This window comes from Takifugu flavidus, chromosome 8 (genome assembly GCF_003711565.1).
Source record: "Takifugu flavidus isolate HTHZ2018 chromosome 8, ASM371156v2, whole genome shotgun sequence".
NCBI classification, from domain to species: domain Eukaryota; kingdom Metazoa; phylum Chordata; class Actinopteri; order Tetraodontiformes; family Tetraodontidae; genus Takifugu; species Takifugu flavidus.
The window spans coordinates 7580910-7599604 of NC_079527.1; the positions used below are offsets into that span (position 1 = coordinate 7580910).

The 18695-nt window shown below is 46.2% G+C and overlaps 5 protein-coding genes across 5 annotated transcripts; 2 read left to right on the forward strand and 3 right to left on the reverse strand.

Moving 5' to 3' along the window:
* Window positions 1–9: 9 nt before the first annotated feature.
* On the reverse strand, window positions 10–5212 carry LOC130530443 (TRAF3-interacting JNK-activating modulator). The gene is made up of 14 exons (XM_057041615.1): window positions 5047–5212; window positions 4135–4500; window positions 3900–3975; window positions 3732–3825; window positions 3601–3628; window positions 3462–3491; window positions 2986–3081; window positions 2222–2293; window positions 1981–2121; window positions 1644–1781; window positions 1244–1379; window positions 1003–1145; window positions 665–781; window positions 10–511 (listed from the first exon to the last, which is right to left on the reverse strand). The coding sequence occupies exons 2-14, from the start codon at window positions 4477–4479 to the stop codon at window positions 317–319; spliced, it is 1611 nt and encodes a 536-aa protein (XP_056897595.1). The 5' UTR covers window positions 4480–4500; window positions 5047–5212; the 3' UTR covers window positions 10–316.
* A 449-nt stretch (window positions 5213–5661) lies between these two features.
* Window positions 5662–8317, forward strand: atp5pb (ATP synthase peripheral stalk-membrane subunit b). The gene is made up of 7 exons (XM_057041625.1): window positions 5662–5798; window positions 6424–6460; window positions 6562–6707; window positions 7022–7185; window positions 7348–7473; window positions 7793–7972; window positions 8096–8317. The coding sequence occupies exons 1-7, from the start codon at window positions 5771–5773 to the stop codon at window positions 8168–8170; spliced, it is 756 nt and encodes a 251-aa protein (XP_056897605.1). The 5' UTR covers window positions 5662–5770; the 3' UTR covers window positions 8171–8317.
* Window positions 8318–8488: 171 nt separating this feature from the next.
* On the forward strand, window positions 8489–13580 carry eps8l3b (EPS8-like 3b). The gene is made up of 20 exons (XM_057041612.1): window positions 8489–8679; window positions 8950–9045; window positions 9161–9282; window positions 9359–9420; window positions 9495–9653; window positions 10212–10361; window positions 10460–10563; window positions 10638–10750; window positions 10877–11001; window positions 11074–11194; window positions 11269–11348; window positions 11427–11501; window positions 11576–11721; window positions 12129–12276; window positions 12476–12513; window positions 12580–12673; window positions 12766–12882; window positions 12960–13048; window positions 13115–13247; window positions 13324–13580. The coding sequence occupies exons 2-20, from the start codon at window positions 9008–9010 to the stop codon at window positions 13363–13365; spliced, it is 1956 nt and encodes a 651-aa protein (XP_056897592.1). The 5' UTR covers window positions 8489–8679; window positions 8950–9007; the 3' UTR covers window positions 13366–13580.
* LOC130530450 (glutathione S-transferase Mu 4-like) lies at window positions 13552–15868 on the reverse strand. The gene is made up of 8 exons (XM_057041626.1): window positions 15706–15868; window positions 14799–14874; window positions 14664–14728; window positions 14508–14589; window positions 14336–14436; window positions 14164–14259; window positions 13912–14022; window positions 13552–13834 (listed from the first exon to the last, which is right to left on the reverse strand). Exons 1-8 carry the CDS (start codon window positions 15739–15741, stop codon window positions 13739–13741), a joined length of 663 nt encoding a protein of 220 aa, XP_056897606.1. The 5' UTR covers window positions 15742–15868; the 3' UTR covers window positions 13552–13738.
* Window positions 15869–16418: 550 nt separating this feature from the next.
* Window positions 16419–18628, reverse strand: LOC130530451 (glutathione S-transferase Mu 4-like). The gene is made up of 8 exons (XM_057041627.1): window positions 18144–18628; window positions 17563–17638; window positions 17425–17489; window positions 17245–17326; window positions 17073–17173; window positions 16878–16973; window positions 16706–16816; window positions 16419–16628 (listed from the first exon to the last, which is right to left on the reverse strand). Exons 1-8 carry the CDS (start codon window positions 18177–18179, stop codon window positions 16533–16535), a joined length of 663 nt encoding a protein of 220 aa, XP_056897607.1. The 5' UTR covers window positions 18180–18628; the 3' UTR covers window positions 16419–16532.
* Window positions 18629–18695: the final 67 nt, after the last annotated feature.

Consider the following 18695-nt stretch of genomic DNA (forward strand, 5'->3'; position numbering starts at 1 on the left):
CCACAAAAGTAGGTTTCAGTTTTAATTTGTTCAACTTCACACCCAACTTCACACGTTATGCAAACCAACTTCGTAGGCAGCCAGTTCTTCAGTCAGCACGACAAGATTTTATTTTAAGATCTTATTTTAATGTTCTGACTTCGTCTGATTGAGATTTAAATGTCAGACAGCAACTTGGCTGATAGTACTTCAAAGATCTTGCAGACGTTTGTAGAGGTTTGGTTTTTTTTCACGTTGCAACACCCTATGCAAACACACACACATGTGCCCCCTCACACACACATATACACACACACACACACACACACACACACAGTCATATAGGCTTAAAACAGGGTTTGGATGAGACCCCTTCCATTAGATAGTTTTCTACTCTCTTCCCAATGTCCATGTAAAGGTCTTCAATCTGCTGCCTGAAAGGAGGATACCACAGCCACAACATGGCAGCCTGCACCACCGTGAGGAGCAGTAGCGAGAAGATCCACGCCACGCACCTGGAACCAAGCAGCTTCTGCGGGGAGACGGAAGGAATGACCTTTAATGACCTTTAGTGTTAGTGCAGGTGGTGCAGGACAGTACAGTAGGGTACTCTCTCTCTCACTCTCTCTCTCCCTCTCTCTCTCTTTCTCTCTCTCACTCTCTCTCTCACTCTCTCCGTTCTAACCGGACTCCTGCGGCGGTGGCTGAGTTGTCGGAGCTCATCCCTGCACTGCGACAGCCTGGCCTGGGTGGATTTACACTCCTGCTCCATGGTGTGCAGCTCTGCCTGCAGCTCTTCACACTGCGCATGCACGCACACACACACACACCACACACACACACACACACCACACACACACACACACACACAAATGTTATTTAAAATGTTGATGGCTAAAATGTTTGTGATGTTCTTGTAGAATGTGGACCATCTCATCCTCTCATGACACGTGCATCAGGCATGTGTAACTCTGACTGTGTGAGCGTGCTCTGTAGCATCACTGGGATAGTTCCTGAGTCTACCTCGGATTCTTTGATGCAGAGTTTCTCCTGAATGTGACGGAGCTGCTCCTCCAGCAGCGAGTCTCTCCTCTCCGGCTCCTCTGGCTCTGTTTCCTCTGCAGCGGGAAGCCTCAGGATTATGAAATCCTGGCTCTCACTGTCACCTAAAGAGAGATGACTTTAAGCCCGACATTCCTGTCACCTCCAAGAGATGTTTCCTCCCACTCAAGGTGGACGCGGGTCGCAGCTCTCGCTGTCTCACCTCTGAGTCGCTGTATTTCATCTCTTAACGTGTGGTTGTCCACTTCCAGCAGGGAGATGTTGTACTGCAGCTCCTGCTTCTCCTGCTCTAACAAAGCCACTTCCTCCCCCAGCTCTGCCTCTCTGCTTCTGGAAATCTTAACAAGAGACATGATAGATCCAGGACAGCAGCTCTAATGGTTTTTCAGTAATTTCTCTAATCATGTTTCTTGTCACTAAGACCAGGTGCCACATGTGGCCCTACATTTTTTTTTTGTCATTATAACTCATTTAGCGATCAAGATAATAAACAAATAAACTGATAAGTAATGACAATTAACTGAGTTGTATGAATCAGTTATGACACGATAAATCAAGATTTCACTAATGAGCCTCTCCCATGGTCACAGAATGTCCCGTACCTCCATGTGCTCCTGAAGCTGTTGCAGCTGTTGGTTGCTGAGGCGTTGGTTCTCCCTGAGCTGTTCAAAGCTCCTTTTTAGTTCCTCGTAAACCTTCTGCCACCTCACTGTTTCTGCATTTGCTGTGATCAGTGCTTCCTGATGGGAACACATACACAGTCCTGCATCGTCAGACTTCTTGCATAAACTTCATGGGTAGAAGATGCAAATTACACGTGCAGACGTATTTGATTAATGTGAATCGCATGTGACCAGTTCACAGGTACCCAAGAAGCCCATGATAACATACAGATATGGGACCAGATGTCATCTTTCTGCCCGTTGAAATCCGCGTTACCTGTAATGTCGCTGCCTTGCTGACGGCCTCGGTTTTGTCCTGCATGGCCTTCTGCAGAGCCACAAGGGCTTTCTCCTCATACAGCACCTTCTGCTTCTCCATCTGAAACACCAGTTTCTTCACTCCATCTTTCGGAAACTTCTAGGAAACAGCAAAAAGAACCGACGACCAGGGTTTGAGGCGGGCGTGAAAAGGCTTAACCACCTGTTTTTAGAGCGGAGGCGCTGCTGTTTGCTCTCACCTGCAGGCACACTTGCAGCTGCTCCTCCAGAGCCCTGATCTTGTTTTTTAGCAGGTCTTCACTGCAGCGAGACTGTGTGGGTTAGAAAGGAAGTTCCTGACTGTGATGCCGCAACACACAAAACAAAAATTAAAGCTTTGTGCTGCAATTTGTATCACCACGTCCTGTCACTGTGTTCACTGGTGCACGAAGGAGAGCGTTTAACATCTGCAAGGCTTGAAAAACCGCCTGCCTGTGCAGATATGGAACTAAAATCAAGCATGCCTGATAATCCCCTGATCTGATATTCAAGCTTAATGAGCGTCATCAGTTTATCATGCAACAAACAAAGGCACCAATCTTTCTCCATCGATCATTCATGCCAACAAAGAAGTGGGAGCAGATGAGAGCTCGCACAGTAGCCGTATAGCTGCTGTGCCCTCTAATGATCTCCACTTCCTACAGCAGAAAGGCAGCTCGCACTTGTCCTGTGCAGTTACAGGCGAGTGCAGAGCAGGAAACTCCGAAACCACAGATGACGGAGGCCTTCCTGAGGCAGCAGCTGCAGCACACTGACTTGTGCATACTGATGCCTTCAAACGTCAACCCGGAGAAGAAAGAACAACATAAATTTACACATCAAGAAAAGTCTGTTTAACTACAGGAAGCTAACGTTATACACCCTGTGTGTGTGTGTGTGTGTGTGTGTGTGTGTGTGTGTGTGTGTGTGTGTGTGTGTGTTTGGCATAAATCAACAGCTTGTGTGTACAGAGGGAGACTCTTACCGTCCATATGAAGTTGGAGGAGTTCACCAGGTTCAATGTGCTCTCCTGTAGGGCTGCCAGCTTCTTCTTCACTGCTTCCTCCCTCCACAGGGCCTCCTGCCAGGTTATAAATGATACAGTTTGATGTCAAAGAAACATGAAATTAACATAACAAAACCAGATCAATACTACAACTGTTGACAGTGTGAAGGCACATATATCATCTAAAGTGTTTATACTGTAGATATATACACTTTAGATGATATATCACTGGTCCTAGCTCTAATATGGATGAAGAACTGGCAAATGTTAAAAAGAGAAAAACACACAAAAAATGTTTGAACTGCAGTCTTAAGGTGAAAATTAATCAAACGAAGTCTGCTGCTGTTCCAGTGAAGTCATTTTTACTTTATTAGTGCAACCAAAGACAATTATTGGTTTCATAATCCTGGGAAAATGGAAATAAATATTTATGAACTTTGTGGTTTTTGGTTTACCTGCAAGTATTCTGCTAACAGCTGGATGTCCTGTCAGGAGAGAGGAGAGCAAAGGATCCAGTTTTACTTTGGAAAGGGGAGTTTAATTTAAGGGGTGAAATTTAAATTAAAACAGTGCTGCGTGAAGAGTGAACCGTACCGACTCCTTCACATTAGCGAGGCCAGAGCTGCAAAGACACAATGGACCTCATTAGAAATATAGGAACCACTGTCAGCCAATGAGGATATTTTTACTGGTTTGTGCTTTGACTGAATGCAGTTGAAACCCACTCTGTCTGCACGGCCATGTCTCGTAGCATCCTCCTGCTGCCCCTGTTTTCAGATCTTTCACTTTGGACGGACCATCCGATTACGGTCTTTTGGGCTTTTTAGAGGTGAAAAACATCTCATCATTGTAACAGAAGTTGAAGCAGAAGGAATGTTCGGTCTGAATCTTACCAGAAACAACAGGTGGTGGATGTGAGGTGGACATGAATATGCTGGTTTGGCCTTTTTCCTGCCCCACCTGTCGCCCCTGTTCACACAATAACAGTGTTATTAATGTAATATCGTCATTGTCTTGTCTTCTTAACCACTTTATCCCTGTCAGGGTCATGGAGAGGGTGCTTATTAATGTCTTATAGACATATTAAAATGATGTTAAGGGGTGAGGTTTTTTATTATATTTAGTCACCTGTCTGTGGCTGTTTGAGCCATCCGTTGTGCAGCTCTGCTGTACAATCATCACTGGATCTCTTCTACCTGTGGGGCTGCAGAGCTTGGCTGAAGACGTCTCTGGTGAGTGACTTGGACGGCACGGCTCCGGGCTCACTGACCTCCTCTTTAGAAATTCCTGGTGCCTCTTTTTCTTCAGTTCATCCTTTATCAGTTTTGTATTGATCTCCCTCGTAGGGCTGCGACACGAGGTCACGTTGTTACGACCCCGCAGATGTTCATGGTTCTGAGCTCTGAGCTCCGCTAGCTGCTCAAAGCCTTTCACTGGTGAGAGCTTTATCCCACTGACAGCCAGGACATCCATCCACTCAGGGTCAGAAAAGGGCTATTTTAAATTTAAAAAAAAAACATAAGGAAAAACAAGGTAAAGATCTAAAATGTAGCTTTCAATAAGCAAACAGGAGAATGAATGAGGAGTGACAGGTGGCTCTTCTTGCTGTAAGCATTTACAGGGACTGAACTATAAACCTTTTAGTCTGATGAAATATACAGCATCAAATGTTACGGGTATGACTGTAAAATGTGTTAAATGCTGCAGGTGCATGGACTTTCAGAGCTGTCTGGTAGGAATTGATATAATCAGCTCCCCTCAAGCACTCGAATAACTAAATTGTCTAGTTACATGAATATAAGTTAAACAATAAAACATCTTTTAAATTAAGACACTCTGTGGACCGTGCAGCGATAGTTCTATTAAAATGTTTAATTTAGGTATATTAAATGCATTTTAAAAAACTTTAATCTAATAAGTATGAGCCACCCTACAGACAAGGCCCTACATGGGTTGTTGGAGTATATGAAGGGACTATTTACAAGATACAATGCAAAGATAAAGTATTCTGCGATGAGCAGAAAACAGAGCAGAGCTTACCTATAAAGATCTCGATCAGCAGGTTAAAAACCTTCATGAGGGACTCGGTGAAGCATCCATTTCCTCACTACCATGCAGTTGTGTTAAGGTGGTTTTTTTTGTTTTTTTTTGTCAGTGTTTCACATGGTCTGTTGAGCACAATTTTACAGGAAGTGAGGGAGCCACCACGTCATTTGTTCCTCTATCTCAACAGCCATTCGTAGCAAATTGATGCCGTGCACGGGTGGGCCCCAAGATTACATCCAGCAAGTTCTCCTCACATGCACTAGGGAGAAAACACACACCACTAAAGAAAAAAGAGAGAAACGTTTGTAGTGACCTCATTGATATACTGATATTTTGTAATAGGCATGTGTGTACATGTACTGTGAATATTGACACATAGTTGTCTTTGGTTCAGTGCTTGAAGTTTAAACTTATTTATTAAGCTACATTTTTGTTTGACACAAGAGCACTACTAATTAGCTTCTAGCAGCATATATTGCCATAACCTATAACCTCAGTTTCTACTCGATCTACAGTATTATTGCCTTTATTATATATTTGCTTACAGCGCCGCTCAATGGTTGGTTGTTTAAAAACATGCTTCCGGCTTCTGTTCTCGCGATATTTCAGGCGGTTATCTCGCGCGTCCGCCATTCTTGTGGTTCTTCGCAGAAGGGCACGAAGAGGCCGACAGAAGGGTGCCCGGTGTTTCCACAAGTTAGCACTTCATCCTGCAAACATGTTGTCCAGACTCGTCTTCCTCTCAGGTTTGCACTGATTTTGTTCTTGAAATGAGTTACACATTCAATTCCTGGAATGACTAGACTCTGAACAAGCAAAGATTTAAATTTAAAAATTACGTTAAGCTGAAGGGTAAAGTGAAGGCCACACATTGAATGAGAGACATGCTAATATAGCTAGCTCTTGGATGCTAACTATGCTACTAGCGAGTTGAAAACACTGAAACTGTATCTGCTGCTTGTATACATTTTGTTTAGGTTATGAACTATATTGTGTATTTGTGCGCCCACTACAAAAATACTAGCTTGTTAACGCCACGGTAGAGTGACGATTGTAGACGTAGCAAGCCAACGCTACGTTAGCATTAGCGTTGCACTACTGCAAATGTCACCTTTTGACAGCTAACACTGGACAGTCTTTAAAAGCAACAGGGTTAGTGTATGCTTTATTTTGATTGCCTTGCTTTGTTTTCCCTGCCTGTTTGAGTCCAACATGGCACCTTGAATTCCGTTGATATAGGAGCCTGCTGTCATCTGTTAATGTACAGTATCTGTATATTGTTCAAGCATTTCCAATACGGTTCATCGTTAAATGCAGGTAAATACAAGGGTCCCGACTTTGCCCTCTGACGTTGATTGTTTCTATTTGCAGCCAATGCCCTGAAAAGCAGCGGACCCCTTGGAGCTGGGTATGTTGTTTCACACAACGTTTGTGTTGTCCTAACAAAATCATGTTACAATTCAGGCACTGTGTGTCAAATAAGCATTCGAATAATGTATTATCCTGCAGCCTGGTCCAAGCATCTCGCTCCCTTCACACATCACCCCAGAGTCTGGCTCCAGTCCCCCCTCTGCCAGAGAAGGGAGGCAAGGTCCGCCATGGAATCATCCCAGAGGAACTTTTTGAGTTTCTGTACCCCAAAACTGGAGTGACAGGTTGGTAACAAGAAGCACGGCTCCATTGTTGACTATGTCATGAAAGTGAAATCTTGAATCTCTGATGAAAATGGGTTTAAGTTTTAAACTTCGATGTGCGTATAAAATAAGGACATACTAGTTATTGGTCTTTTTTGCTCGTTGGACGCATTGTCCATTAATGCTGTTGTTTGTGTACATTCTGACTGAAGTATAAGCACAAATGTCAGTGATAGAATTTACAATCTTGGCGTCTACAAGTGCCACAAGATTTGCAGATGTCTTCTGCATGCTTAATGAATGAAAAGTCAAAGTGTCTTTTTAAATTTTTGTAGGACCATACATGTTGGGCACTGGCCTGCTTGTGTACTTGCTTTCCAAGGAAATCTACGTCATCAACCATGAGACTTTTGCTGCTGCCTGTATCGGGGCCATCATCGTCTATGGTGTCAAGAAATACGGCCCAAGTGTTGCAGCTTATGCTGACAAACTGAACGAGGTAGGCCTGAATTGCCTGACTATTTTAACACGTGGTGTATATTTGTGTGTACGGGCAAGTCTCTGTACTGTCAGTTGCTTATTATTAGATATCCCATTTGCACCACAGTCAGCGTTGCTTAGTTTTGTGCAAATCTGTAAAAGATTCGGCTTGTATTTGCAGGAGAAATTGGCCAAAGCTCACGAGGTGAAGGAGGCTGCCATCTCCAGCCTGACTCAGGCTATTGCGGACGAGAAGAAAGAGCAGTGGCGAGTAGACGGACGAGCAGTGCTCTTTGATGCCAAGAGAGTAAGCAGCAGCACTTTTGTGTACATCTTAGTAGCTACCTTGGTTGATTTGTCCTTTAAAAATGGACAAGATTTATACTCACGTTGACGTTCATTCAGACCTGTTGTAGCAGCGCCCTCTGCTGGCCGCGGAACGATTTGCAACAACAATAGTAAAATCCTGCTGTAATTACTTTCATGCCAAAGTGAAACGAATCTGAAAGTGTGAATCTCTTAACATGAAGGGCACCTCTTCAATATAAAACCGTACTGATTAATCTAAATTGTACATCTGTAGGTATTTCTGCTTTTTGAAACACCCACTTCTCTTTTCCTCTAAGAACAATGTCGCCATGCTGCTGGAGATCAACTACAGAGAGCGGCTACACATGGTGACCAATGAAGTGAAGAGGCGCTTGGACTACCAGATCGCTCTGCAGGACCTCCACCGCCGGATGGAGAAGGAGCACATGGTCAACTGGGTGGAGAAGAGTGTGATCGGCAGCATCAGTCCTCAGCAGGTGTGTGTGACACGCTCTAGGATTTAGTTCTGTTTTTTTTCTCCTCCCCCCTGTTTTTCCAGTAAAGGTACCTTTGATGTGACACTTCCAGACCTCACGTGTGTTTTCTGTTTTCCATTTCAGGAGAAAGAGAGCATCACCAAGTGCATCGCAGATCTGAAGGCTCTGTCCAAAAACACTCGGGCTGCCACAGCCTAAAGGGCGAAGCCCCGCCTCCGGCTCAACGTTCCAAGACGACACCTTCACTTTTCTTTACAAAATAAACTCTCCCCTAAGAGGTTGTCTGTGTGTACAGTATTTACACGTCAGCTCATATAAAATAAATATTCTGTTATTCATCTTAAAGTCTCATTTTCCTCTGTGTTTTGATTCATCCAGTCCTGGGTTTCTATTGCTGGGCTGAGAGGTGTGACTTGTTTTACAGCCACATTAACTCAAACCTCAATTGCATAGAAGGTTTTTGTGAGGCGGCGGTGACCTTTGATCCATATTATGCAATTTGATTTCTGAACCTTTGGACTCATAATGGGTCGGCTGCCGTCCTGAGGCTCTAATCCTCCAGTGACAAACAGGGCTGAGCCTCCTGAGCCGTCACTCCCATCAGATTCTTGCACTTTGATCCTGGAACATTTAAGCAGGAAGTCAAGGAACACTGCGTCGGGAGTTGTGTCAGAGGGGACGATGACACTAGCAGAGCTGATATAAAGGTAATGGTTTTTAAGAACAATTCCAATCATTTGTTACCAGTCAAATGATCATCGGTCGAGGAGTTTCTGATAAACGATTGAGAAGGATGATCTTTTAAACCAAAAGTGACGTAGGTGGCTGATGAAGCTACTTCCGATATTTTGGGGGGGATGTTTTTATCCAATTAGACCTCCATGTTTTATTTAGAGCTGAAAATGATCCTGAAACTGTCTTGTGTTGCCCGTACCTGAGCTGAGGGTGACATCAACCTGACGCTGTTTCTTTCACAGGGTGGACTGGAGCGAATCTTCTTTAACACTTCTCAAGTAAAACGGAGGCGGTGTGAAAATGTTCAGACAATCCAGACCCTTCTCTTACTCCCCCAGGTCATTTTGGCACTTTGTTGAGCAGTATTTTTCCCATCGCCACCCTTCTAAATGTGCTGACGAGGTTTAAGGAGGTTGTAAATCCAGGGCTGTCTTGTCTTTTTTCTCGGTTAAGCTTCAGAGGTTTCTCGCAGGAAGACTACCCCCAGCAGAGGCGACCTACACACCATGATGACTTCAGGGGGGCTCCGGTTCAGAGAAACGGCATGTTCAGGCTCAACGGGAAATCTATATACAGTATGTCAAAGCTATAAGCTCCTCCCACCTGATTGGTATTGAGCTGTGTTTGTTTAGAATGTCTTGTTTGCATCAGGGCAGAGAAAGGACTACTCCGAAACGCTGAGCAGGGAGTCTGAAACTCACTTCAGAGTGGAGGTAAACCCATGTGACCCAACACACACGAACAGCACAGGCTTTTGGCTCTGCTCATCCCTCCCCTCCCTTCCCAGCACCTTCTGACCTGCGAGCTGGATGGTCAGGAACTGAAGACGCTGGACAACTGCATGTCCAAGCTGAAAAGGCTGGACGGCAAAGGTCGCCTGTGGCCCCAGCAAATGATCATGGAGGTGCATCGAGGATATCTGGTGCTCAGCGACATCGAGACCAAGGTCAGACTCCACATACCTCAGACAAGAGGGCACTATGGAGCGCGGACTCGGAGAAAGGGCTCTGTCACACCTCAAACAATGTGCAGAGGCTTCAAGATACAGTGTCTAGTCAACACGCATGACATAAAGAACAACTTCAATCAGTTAAAGTATACAGCATTTAACAGGCCAACACACAGAAAAACAAGCAACTCTCTGTTAATAAGTTGCAAAAAACAAAACAAAAGCATGCATTTAAAGTGCATTTGCTGTGAAAACACCATAAAATCAGTCAAACCAAAGGTTTCTCAATCCAGTCCAGTGAGGGCTGTAATCCAGCAGGGTGTTACCTGGTAGGACAGAAAACCCTGCTGGATTACAGCCCTCACTGGACTGGATTGATATACTGACATAAACCATCTTACAAACAAACATTTTACTCCGGTTCTTTGTGTTTCTGTAGCTGGAGAGTTTATTTTCTGTCTTGGTTTAATAATGAAAGTGTGTGTGTGTGTGTGTGTGTGTGTGTGTGTGTGTGTGTGTGTGTGTGTGTGTGTGTGTGTGTGTGTGTGTGAGAAGGTAGAGCTGGAGGCCATTCCTCTGCGCTGGGTGCTGGAAGCCAAAGCCGTGCTGGACTCCTGTGCTTATAACTCAGTCCTGATCATAACGGTGGACGAGCGGAACAAACGCTCGCCGCAGGTCTACATGTTCCAATGTGAGGAGACCGGGGTGAGTCTGACCTTTGACCCCCTCGTGTGGAGGTTATGTGCTCTCTGAGAGGCGAAAGGTTTTTAAGCTTCAAAAGTGCTGCCTTTCTCTTTTTAAAGGCAGAGGTCATCAAGGCTGACCTGGACAAGGTCATCGACTACAGAAGCGGTCCAACCCGCAATGAAGACATCGTGGAACCGCCCAAAGCTCAACCCGACATCAAGTATGTGTGGACGCTGCCCGACTGGAGGGGACAAAGAACATCAAATGAATCCGCCCGTCTTTGATCATTCTCAGGATAAACCTCGAAAACATCATCGGGAAACACTTCCGGCAGCCAGACTCCTACATCATGCCGCAGGAGAAGAACCCGCCGCTGGACTTTCCGCCACCACAGTGGAGAGAACCAGGTACGGCTGACCTTTCCCCGAGGACACTTACAGAATCAGCCATAAACGTTACGCATCTCATTTATTGGGCCAATAAAGTTTCAATTATCTTTTCATATCAAATGTGATATTTTTTTCTTGTTGCAGATATGCTCCCTCCCCCACGGCCGTACTCCCCACAGGACTATTTCACGCGCAGCCTCGATGTCCAGGACCCCCGGCGCAGCCCGGAGGCCCCTGCCCTTGTGCATCAGGATGCCAACAACAACACGGTCAGAACCGGCCGCAGCCCTGGAGGTCACGGCGGTGCGTGTTGAGGCTGACGCCTGTGCTCCTCCTTACAGGAAATCTTTAATCACGTCCTGGACGATGTAGAAACCTTCATGGATAAGGTCAGCATGGCCTCGTCAGCACAGGAGGAGAAGAGCCAAAAGAAAAAAGGGTTCATGAAGAAGAAGAAGAAGGGTTTGTTTCCCCTGAAGGCTTCTGACATTAACGAGTGCAGGGACGGAGCATCTGAGGTGTGTTTTGTCCCGCAGCTGCTCCGGTGTCGAACCTCCCTCCTCCTGAGGAGTACATCTCCTTTCTCCAGAAAGTCAAATATGGCTTCAACCTGCTGGTGAATACTGGTTTATGGCCTGTAACTGTATTGATCACAGCCCAGTTGAGTGTGTAACTGGTTAATGTGTAATTCCAGGCTCAGCTGCAGGGTGTCCTAGCCTATCCCAGCAGTTCTGACTTTGTCCACGTCCTTTTCAGCATTCTATCCATGGTGAGATAGTTTCCGCTGGTCTGGTGACTTTTACAGCTCCACAGACTGTGAGATCGTCCTCTCTCCCCCCACAGACCGTCCCTCGTTACCCCGCAGAACTGCCCCCCTCTGTGGTCTCCCCCCTGCTGACAGACGGGGCCCTGCAGCTGCTCGGCGTGACCACCAGCAATGAGGAGAAGCAGCTATGGGGATCACTGGGAGACAGCTGGAACATTTCCAGGTACCACAGCACTGGTCATACTGGGACAGAGGGTAAATTGACTGGTTGTAATGGGATATGTATAAATAGACCATACTGGGATGGAGAGGAAAAATGAGTGTTTTTAGTGGAACAGAGGGGACCAACAGATTGGTTTTACTGGGACAGATAGGAGAAATGGACATGACCTGTACATATAACCTGTCCACTATACCCAGTCTATTTCTGCTCTCTGCCCCAGTATAATAGTCAGTTGCTCTTCTCATTATACTGGGACAGAGAGTAGAAATAGGAGTAATGGAGAAATGGACTGGTTACACTGGGACAGAGAGGATACATGGACTGGTTGTAGTGGGGCAGAGCAGAGAAATGGACCATTTGCCTATACTGGGACAGAAATAACACCGTGGCCTTTGCGCTCCTGTCAGGTCCAGATGGCCAGAAGACATCCCACCTTACATCCCACAGTTCTACGATGGCTGGCAGCCACCGACCCCTGCCCCCCCTCCCTATCAGAACCACAGTCCAGAACAGTTCAGTAGGAGCAACAGTCAGATCCAACCAGAATACGAACAGGTGAAGCAGGATCACAACAACGCAGGCGACTTTAAGCTCTTCTTGTATAGTTTCATATGATTAGGTTGAAATGACATAATCCAGAGTGATCAAAGCCGTCTTCCCAACGGGGAAAACAATCATTCTTAAGCATCTGACCCATTTCACCAACACCCGGAGGTGGCCGGTTTCACACTGTTGATTTTTATGATTTTTACAGCCTGTCAGGGATGAGCCGTGGAACTCGCAACCACCGCGGTAAGTGTCATTTTATTGCACATTAAACAGCCCTCTCACAGGTGACCGTCACTCCTGGCCTTTCAGATCCAGCGAGCCCCCCATGTATGCCCGCGCCATCTACGACTTCACGGCCAGGAACAGCCAGGAGCTGACCGTCACCAAGGGCGACGTGGTTCAGGTGAGGCCGCAGACATGCTGCAGAGGAAGTCAGGCCCGGTGTTGACTACACCCCTTCCCGCCACGATTGTCTTTGTTCTGGTCATTTCACAGGTGGTGAAAATGTCCAACAACTGGTGGCTCATCCGCAACAACCGCGGCGAGGAAGGCAACGTTCCGAGGAACGTCGTGGAGCTGACGAGGAGCAGCAGCCCCCCGGGAGACCAACAGGTGAGCCGAGCGACACTGTGCAGCTCTGCTGAGTAACTTCACGCCTGAGCTTTCAATCCATTTGTGCTCCGTCCCAGTGGAACCCCGGCGGGCCCGTCACCCTGGACACGAACTCCAGGCCACAGGAGGTCAAGGCCTGGCTGGAGTACAAAGGCTTCTCCAGAATGTGAGTAGAGCGCGACGGCTCGTCCTCTCTACGCGCCGGAGACTCACTGTTGTCGTTGTCGTGCAGCACGGTGAACACTCTCGGCGTCCTGACGGGTAAACTTCTGCTGGGGATGACCAAGGAGGAGATCAGGACCGTGTGTCCAGAAGAGGGCAGCAAAGTCTTCTTCCAGCTGCAGGCTGTCAAATCAGCCATGGCAGTGAGTCGGGTCACATGACACTCAGGTAAACGCTGTGCTGAACACGCCACTGAGTTTTCCCTCCTGTCCTCTGCAGCTCGCCGGTGAACAAACGGGAATGTTCGGCAGACGCTACTGAGGACCCGCCCCTGCCCGCGAATCAAGGTGGAATCATTAGGTTCAATAATTCAAATGATCCATCGGACGACCAATTGGTGACTTTAAGCATCAGCCAATGAATGGAAATGATGCGTAATGAGCACCAGGATGGGAGCGACGGCGTTCCTTTGATTCTGTATAGTGAAACAGAGCTGACGCAATAAACCAACGTTAATAAAGATTTATTTCAATGTTTCTGTTGCGGGGACTTAGTGCTTTAACTGAGAGGAGGCCATACAACAAAGGCTTCTTTTATGTCTGAACCAAAATGACAAACCTACAAAAGCGTAAAAAAAGAACAATTTGTTGTTTAGTTGCACTTGGGAGCATTTTTGTGGCAAATTCATCGTCTCTTATTCCTTCTTGTTTCCCCATCTGGCCATCTTGTTGTTGACGGGCGTCTTCATGAACCTGTCTGACTTCATGTAGGCAGCGATCTCCTCCAGAGCCTAAAACCAGACGACAGGAAACTATTGTGGTCGCTCGAGTCCAGTGGTGTTTGTGTCCGACAGCCGAGCGTTCTCACCTCAAATCGATCTAGGAGATCTTTGAGGTTCTTGAAGTCGTCGAGGCAGGAAGGCTGGAACATCCTGTGCTGGTCCAGCAGCTCGTACATGATGAAGTCCACGAAGGTGATCTGTCAGTCAGGAGGACAGACAGGTTACACTCATTCCAACCATGTTCTCGTCACATCTGTGGCATTCTGGTCCCAATCCAACATTAACAGAATAATACAAATTATGTAAATTAATATGTACAACATATACAATAAATGTACCTTGTCGCCCGCAAACCATTTATTCTCGCCCAAGAAAGCGGAGAACTGCTTCAGTACATCCGGCAGCATCTTAAGGTACCCTGGTTTCATCTTGTCCTGACGACACACAGGTGTCGTTTAACATTCACTTCGCTGCACTTTCCGAGACGTCCGACTTAAACGCCACACATACAAACTCGGGATTGTAGCACAGCCTCACGAAGCCGTTTCTGAAATCCATCCCCTGGTTCTCCATGATGTCCACGCGCACCTGCTCGTCCTCCGTCTCTCCACCTGTGACCAGACACACTCACTCCTGACTCAGACGAAGAGTCGTACGAACGCCACACGGGATGAGCGCTTACACAGATTGTGCTTGCGGGCGATGTATCTCATGATGGCGTTGCTCTGAACTATCTTCCTGTCTCCGTCCTCCAAGTACGGAAGCTGCAGCGACACAATCAGACCCACGTTTGCAACCTCACGTGACTGATGTCCGAGGATTAGACCCTCTTACTCACGTTGGGAAAGTCCATTCCAAGCTTCTGTTTTTCATCAAACCAGCAGCTTTTGTCATAATCCGGCGCTGAAAGAAGAAGAGTATTGGTGACACGTGTGTGACGGACAATAGTCCACCAGCGGCAGGAGCGGATTACCTTCACCACAAACGTAGAATTTGTCCTCGTACTTGGTGCCGGTGTACTGCAGCAGCAGACGGATCGGCTGGGCCAGCTGCAAAATGTCAACTTTGATCAGTTCTCAGACACGGTCATGCCACCATGCTTCTAATCTCCATTTTGTTCCTTTATCTCATGGCTGCAGAGAACTCTGGAGTTTCTACAAATCAAATAATCTATAACAACGAACTGTGAGGGGCACTAACGTTATCTTCACGTCTACAGGAACTAAATGTATTCATTTACATCTAATAAAAACAATTCAAACTGCTTTTTATTTCTTCGTTCATTTCCCCAATAACTTCCTCATGGAGTTGGTGACTGCGCTGGGTTCAATACAAAGCAGTTTTCAGCAAAATTGGAGAAATGTATTCGGGTAAACGTGTGTTAAAAATCATAATATTTAGTGAATATTGCACTCAGATCGACGGTGAGCGTGAATGAACCATATTCACACTAAAGCCTCATTCACATAAAATGGAACAGTACCAATATGTTTCATTTATAACCAACAGGGAGGTGTTCCGAGACAATTATAAGTGTTGTTTCTCTCCCATATAGTTCATAATCTTAATCCCACATCTGAAAGTGTGTTTAATAAAGAGACGTGTTTATTCGCAGTTGCGTAATTAGCGGCAATGCTAAACATAGCAAACATGTTTCTAGCTAACATTTGCTGCAATATGCTCCAAATGTTCCCTTTCCTTCATTCATCTGCACCACTTTTCGCCGATGATGCTGCCCAAACGCCGCTAAAATCTGCAGATTTAGCTGCAAAACGGTCGGTAAACTCCGGTCGGCAGCGCTGAACTCTTAGGTTTTATTGACCAAACATGTCTGCAGCTTCTTTGACCTTCAGCTGCTGCCTCTCTGCAAATAAACTCACCCCTCGAATGTCCCAATACGCCAGTTTCATTGTCATTTTGCTTCGGTTTTATGAGCAACGTTCGCCTGCTGCAGAGCCCCGTCGGAGAGGAGAGAGACGCGGTGCAGGTTTCTTTAAGGGGGGGCGCAGGAGGAGGGCGGCCCGGCTGAACTCTGCCTTTTGTCTGGCAATGATTATGTAACTGTAACGTGGTGTTTGGAAAAGAATGCATTAATCGCCTAAAGTGTGTTTGGTAAGACCGAAGAAAGAGGGAGAGGATGGGGCTCCAACAGTTTCCCTAGGGTGGGGGGCTGCACAAGAGCGAAGTTGGCGGATAGAAGACCGACATTTTATTTATGGGCCTCTTCATGTGCAGCAGCACATTTTTTGATACTCGTCCATTTTCGAGCCACTCCTTTCTGAAGAGATAAAAATGAAAATAACCACACGCGCAGAAACTGAAAGCCGACCTGCTGCAACACACTGGCTGTAAAGTTGTGACCTATTTTTCCAGAGAGGCAAAAGAGGCTGGCTAATTTGTTATGCAGTTCAAGTTGAACAAAACTGTGTGTGTGTGTGTGTTTTCTCCAATGACAGCTCAAGCGTTTGACCCACCTTGTCTCATTTTATGAGATGATGATTGGCAGATATTTCTGCTTTTGTTTTGTCATTTTCGTGGTTGCATTGTTTTAATTTTAACATTTCAACCGCAGACAGCAATGAACTGAAAGTAGTAAAATCTATGGCTTTATTTTTTGTCCTTTTCATTAAGGGTATTAAACTATAAACTCAGTTATTCACTTTTGTTTGTGAATGTTCTTATTTCAGTAACATTAATCAACTGTCTCTTATTCCTTCTTGTTTCCCCATCTGGCCATCTTGTTGTTGACGGGCGTCTTCATGAACCTGTCTGACTTCATGTAGGCAGCGATCTCCCCCAGAGCCTAAAACCAGACGACAGGAAACTATTGTGGTCGCTCGAGTCCAGTGGTGTTTGTGTCTGACAGCCGAGCGTTCTCACCTCAAATCGATCTAGGAGATCTTTGAGGTTCTTGAAGTCGTCGAGGCAGGAAGGCTGGAACATCCTGTGCTGGTCCAGCAGCTCGTACATGATGAAGTCCACGAAGGTGATCTGTCAGTCAGGAGGACGTTAATGCATATTAACATGATAAAATGTGTTCGTAGTGTTGTACCTTGTCACCAGCGAACCACTTCCTGTTTCCCAGGAAGTTTGAGAACTGCCTCAGAGTTTCTGGGAGCTGCTGCAGGTAGTCCAGCTTCACCTTGTCCTGGTGGGGGAGGACAGATAATGGACACAGTCAACTTTAACTGATACCGACTGTGTGAAGAAAAACACCTCAGCAAAGTTTAGATCTTATTGTACTGACAAACTCGGGATTGTAGCACAGCCTCACGAAGCCGTTTCTGAAATCCATCCCCTGGTTCTCCATGATGTCCACGCGGACCTGCTCGTCCTCCGTCTCTCCACCTGTGACCAGACACACACACTCCTGACTCAGACGAAGAGTCGTACGAACGCCACACGGGATGAGCGCTTACACAGATTGTGCTTGCGGGCGATGTATCTCATGATGGCGTTGCTCTGAACTATCTTCCTGTCTCCGTCCTCCAAGTACGGAAGCTGCAGCGACACAATCAGACCCACGTTTGCAACCTCACAACATCGCTTTCCTCCTCCTGAATTTAGCCTCTTTTTTTGTTTTAAAGTGTCAGACTCACATTGGCGAAGTTCATGTCCAGTTTGTTTTTCTCATCGGTCCAGCAGCTTTTGTCATAATCTGGTGCTGATGGGAGTAGGAAAGGTTTACTGAGCATTTCTCTGCTGTTAACACGCATGCGAAGGTCTCAGGAGATTACCTTCCCCACAGGTGTAAAGCTTGTTTTCATACTCGGTGCCTGTGTACTCCAGAACCAGGCGGACTGGCTGGGCCAGCTGCAAAACATCCAAAAACGATGTTTTCTCATGAAAGTGAACAGTTGACACAGATTGCGATTTTTCAGATCCTCCTGTTATTCAGTGCCGCTCCTGCAGCCGTCGGCTAACCCAAACCCTAACTCAGCCTGGCTGTTGGAATTATGATCCTGACGGATGGATCTTTCCACATGTCGGCCATGTTGAAGAGACTCTGCAGGTGTTTCCTGGTGCAGGTGATGTTTGCACAGGGTTTAAATGTGAGTTTCAGGTCTGGACAGGCACACTCTCCTCTCCTCACCTCTCATATAGGATACATGTCTCTCCACTTAAAATTTGGAGAATGTCACATTAATTAAAATGTTTGACTTTAAAAAGATCAAAATCATATATTTAGAGATGCACGCTCCCCAAATGGCACCTCAGACATGACCTTTACCTCTCGTGAAATATGACCAATAATCAGAAACGCCTGTGATATTCACGCACATTTGTCCCGTAGAGGCAACGCGGCTGAGAAACTTACCCCACGAATGTCCCAGTAAGCAAGTTTCATTGTCATTTTCTGTCGGGATCCTAATGGAGAGTGCTGAAGACCCGAGGAGGTTTCTATATGTTGGCAGAGGTAGGCGGGGCAGATGGGCGGTCACCTGCCCGTCCTTTTGTGTGTCTTCTTGTTTTTTTTGCCCTTACATAACTCTCTCCACAGTATGTGAGGGTGAATACACACAGGTGTGATTCATAGGTTCACCTGCCAACAGAAACGTGCCTGATACAGTCACGCTGGGACTGCAGCTCCACAAACTACAAGGAAATAATTCAACAGCTTCATCTTATAGAGCACACAGGACACAGGCGATCGAATCACAGTAAAATAGTAAAGAGAAAGACTTGAAAGATCACAAAAATAACGTACGTGTCATATTTGTGTACAAATACGCTGTAAAGGAGCATAAAATGCAGGTGGGGCCTTCAGTTTTCATTCTCGAGGCCTCTTATTTGCACTGGTGACATTTATTAATTAAATGTCCAGCTCTAACGTGGGATTAATGGTTTGTGTACCACCCACCCATGTGAT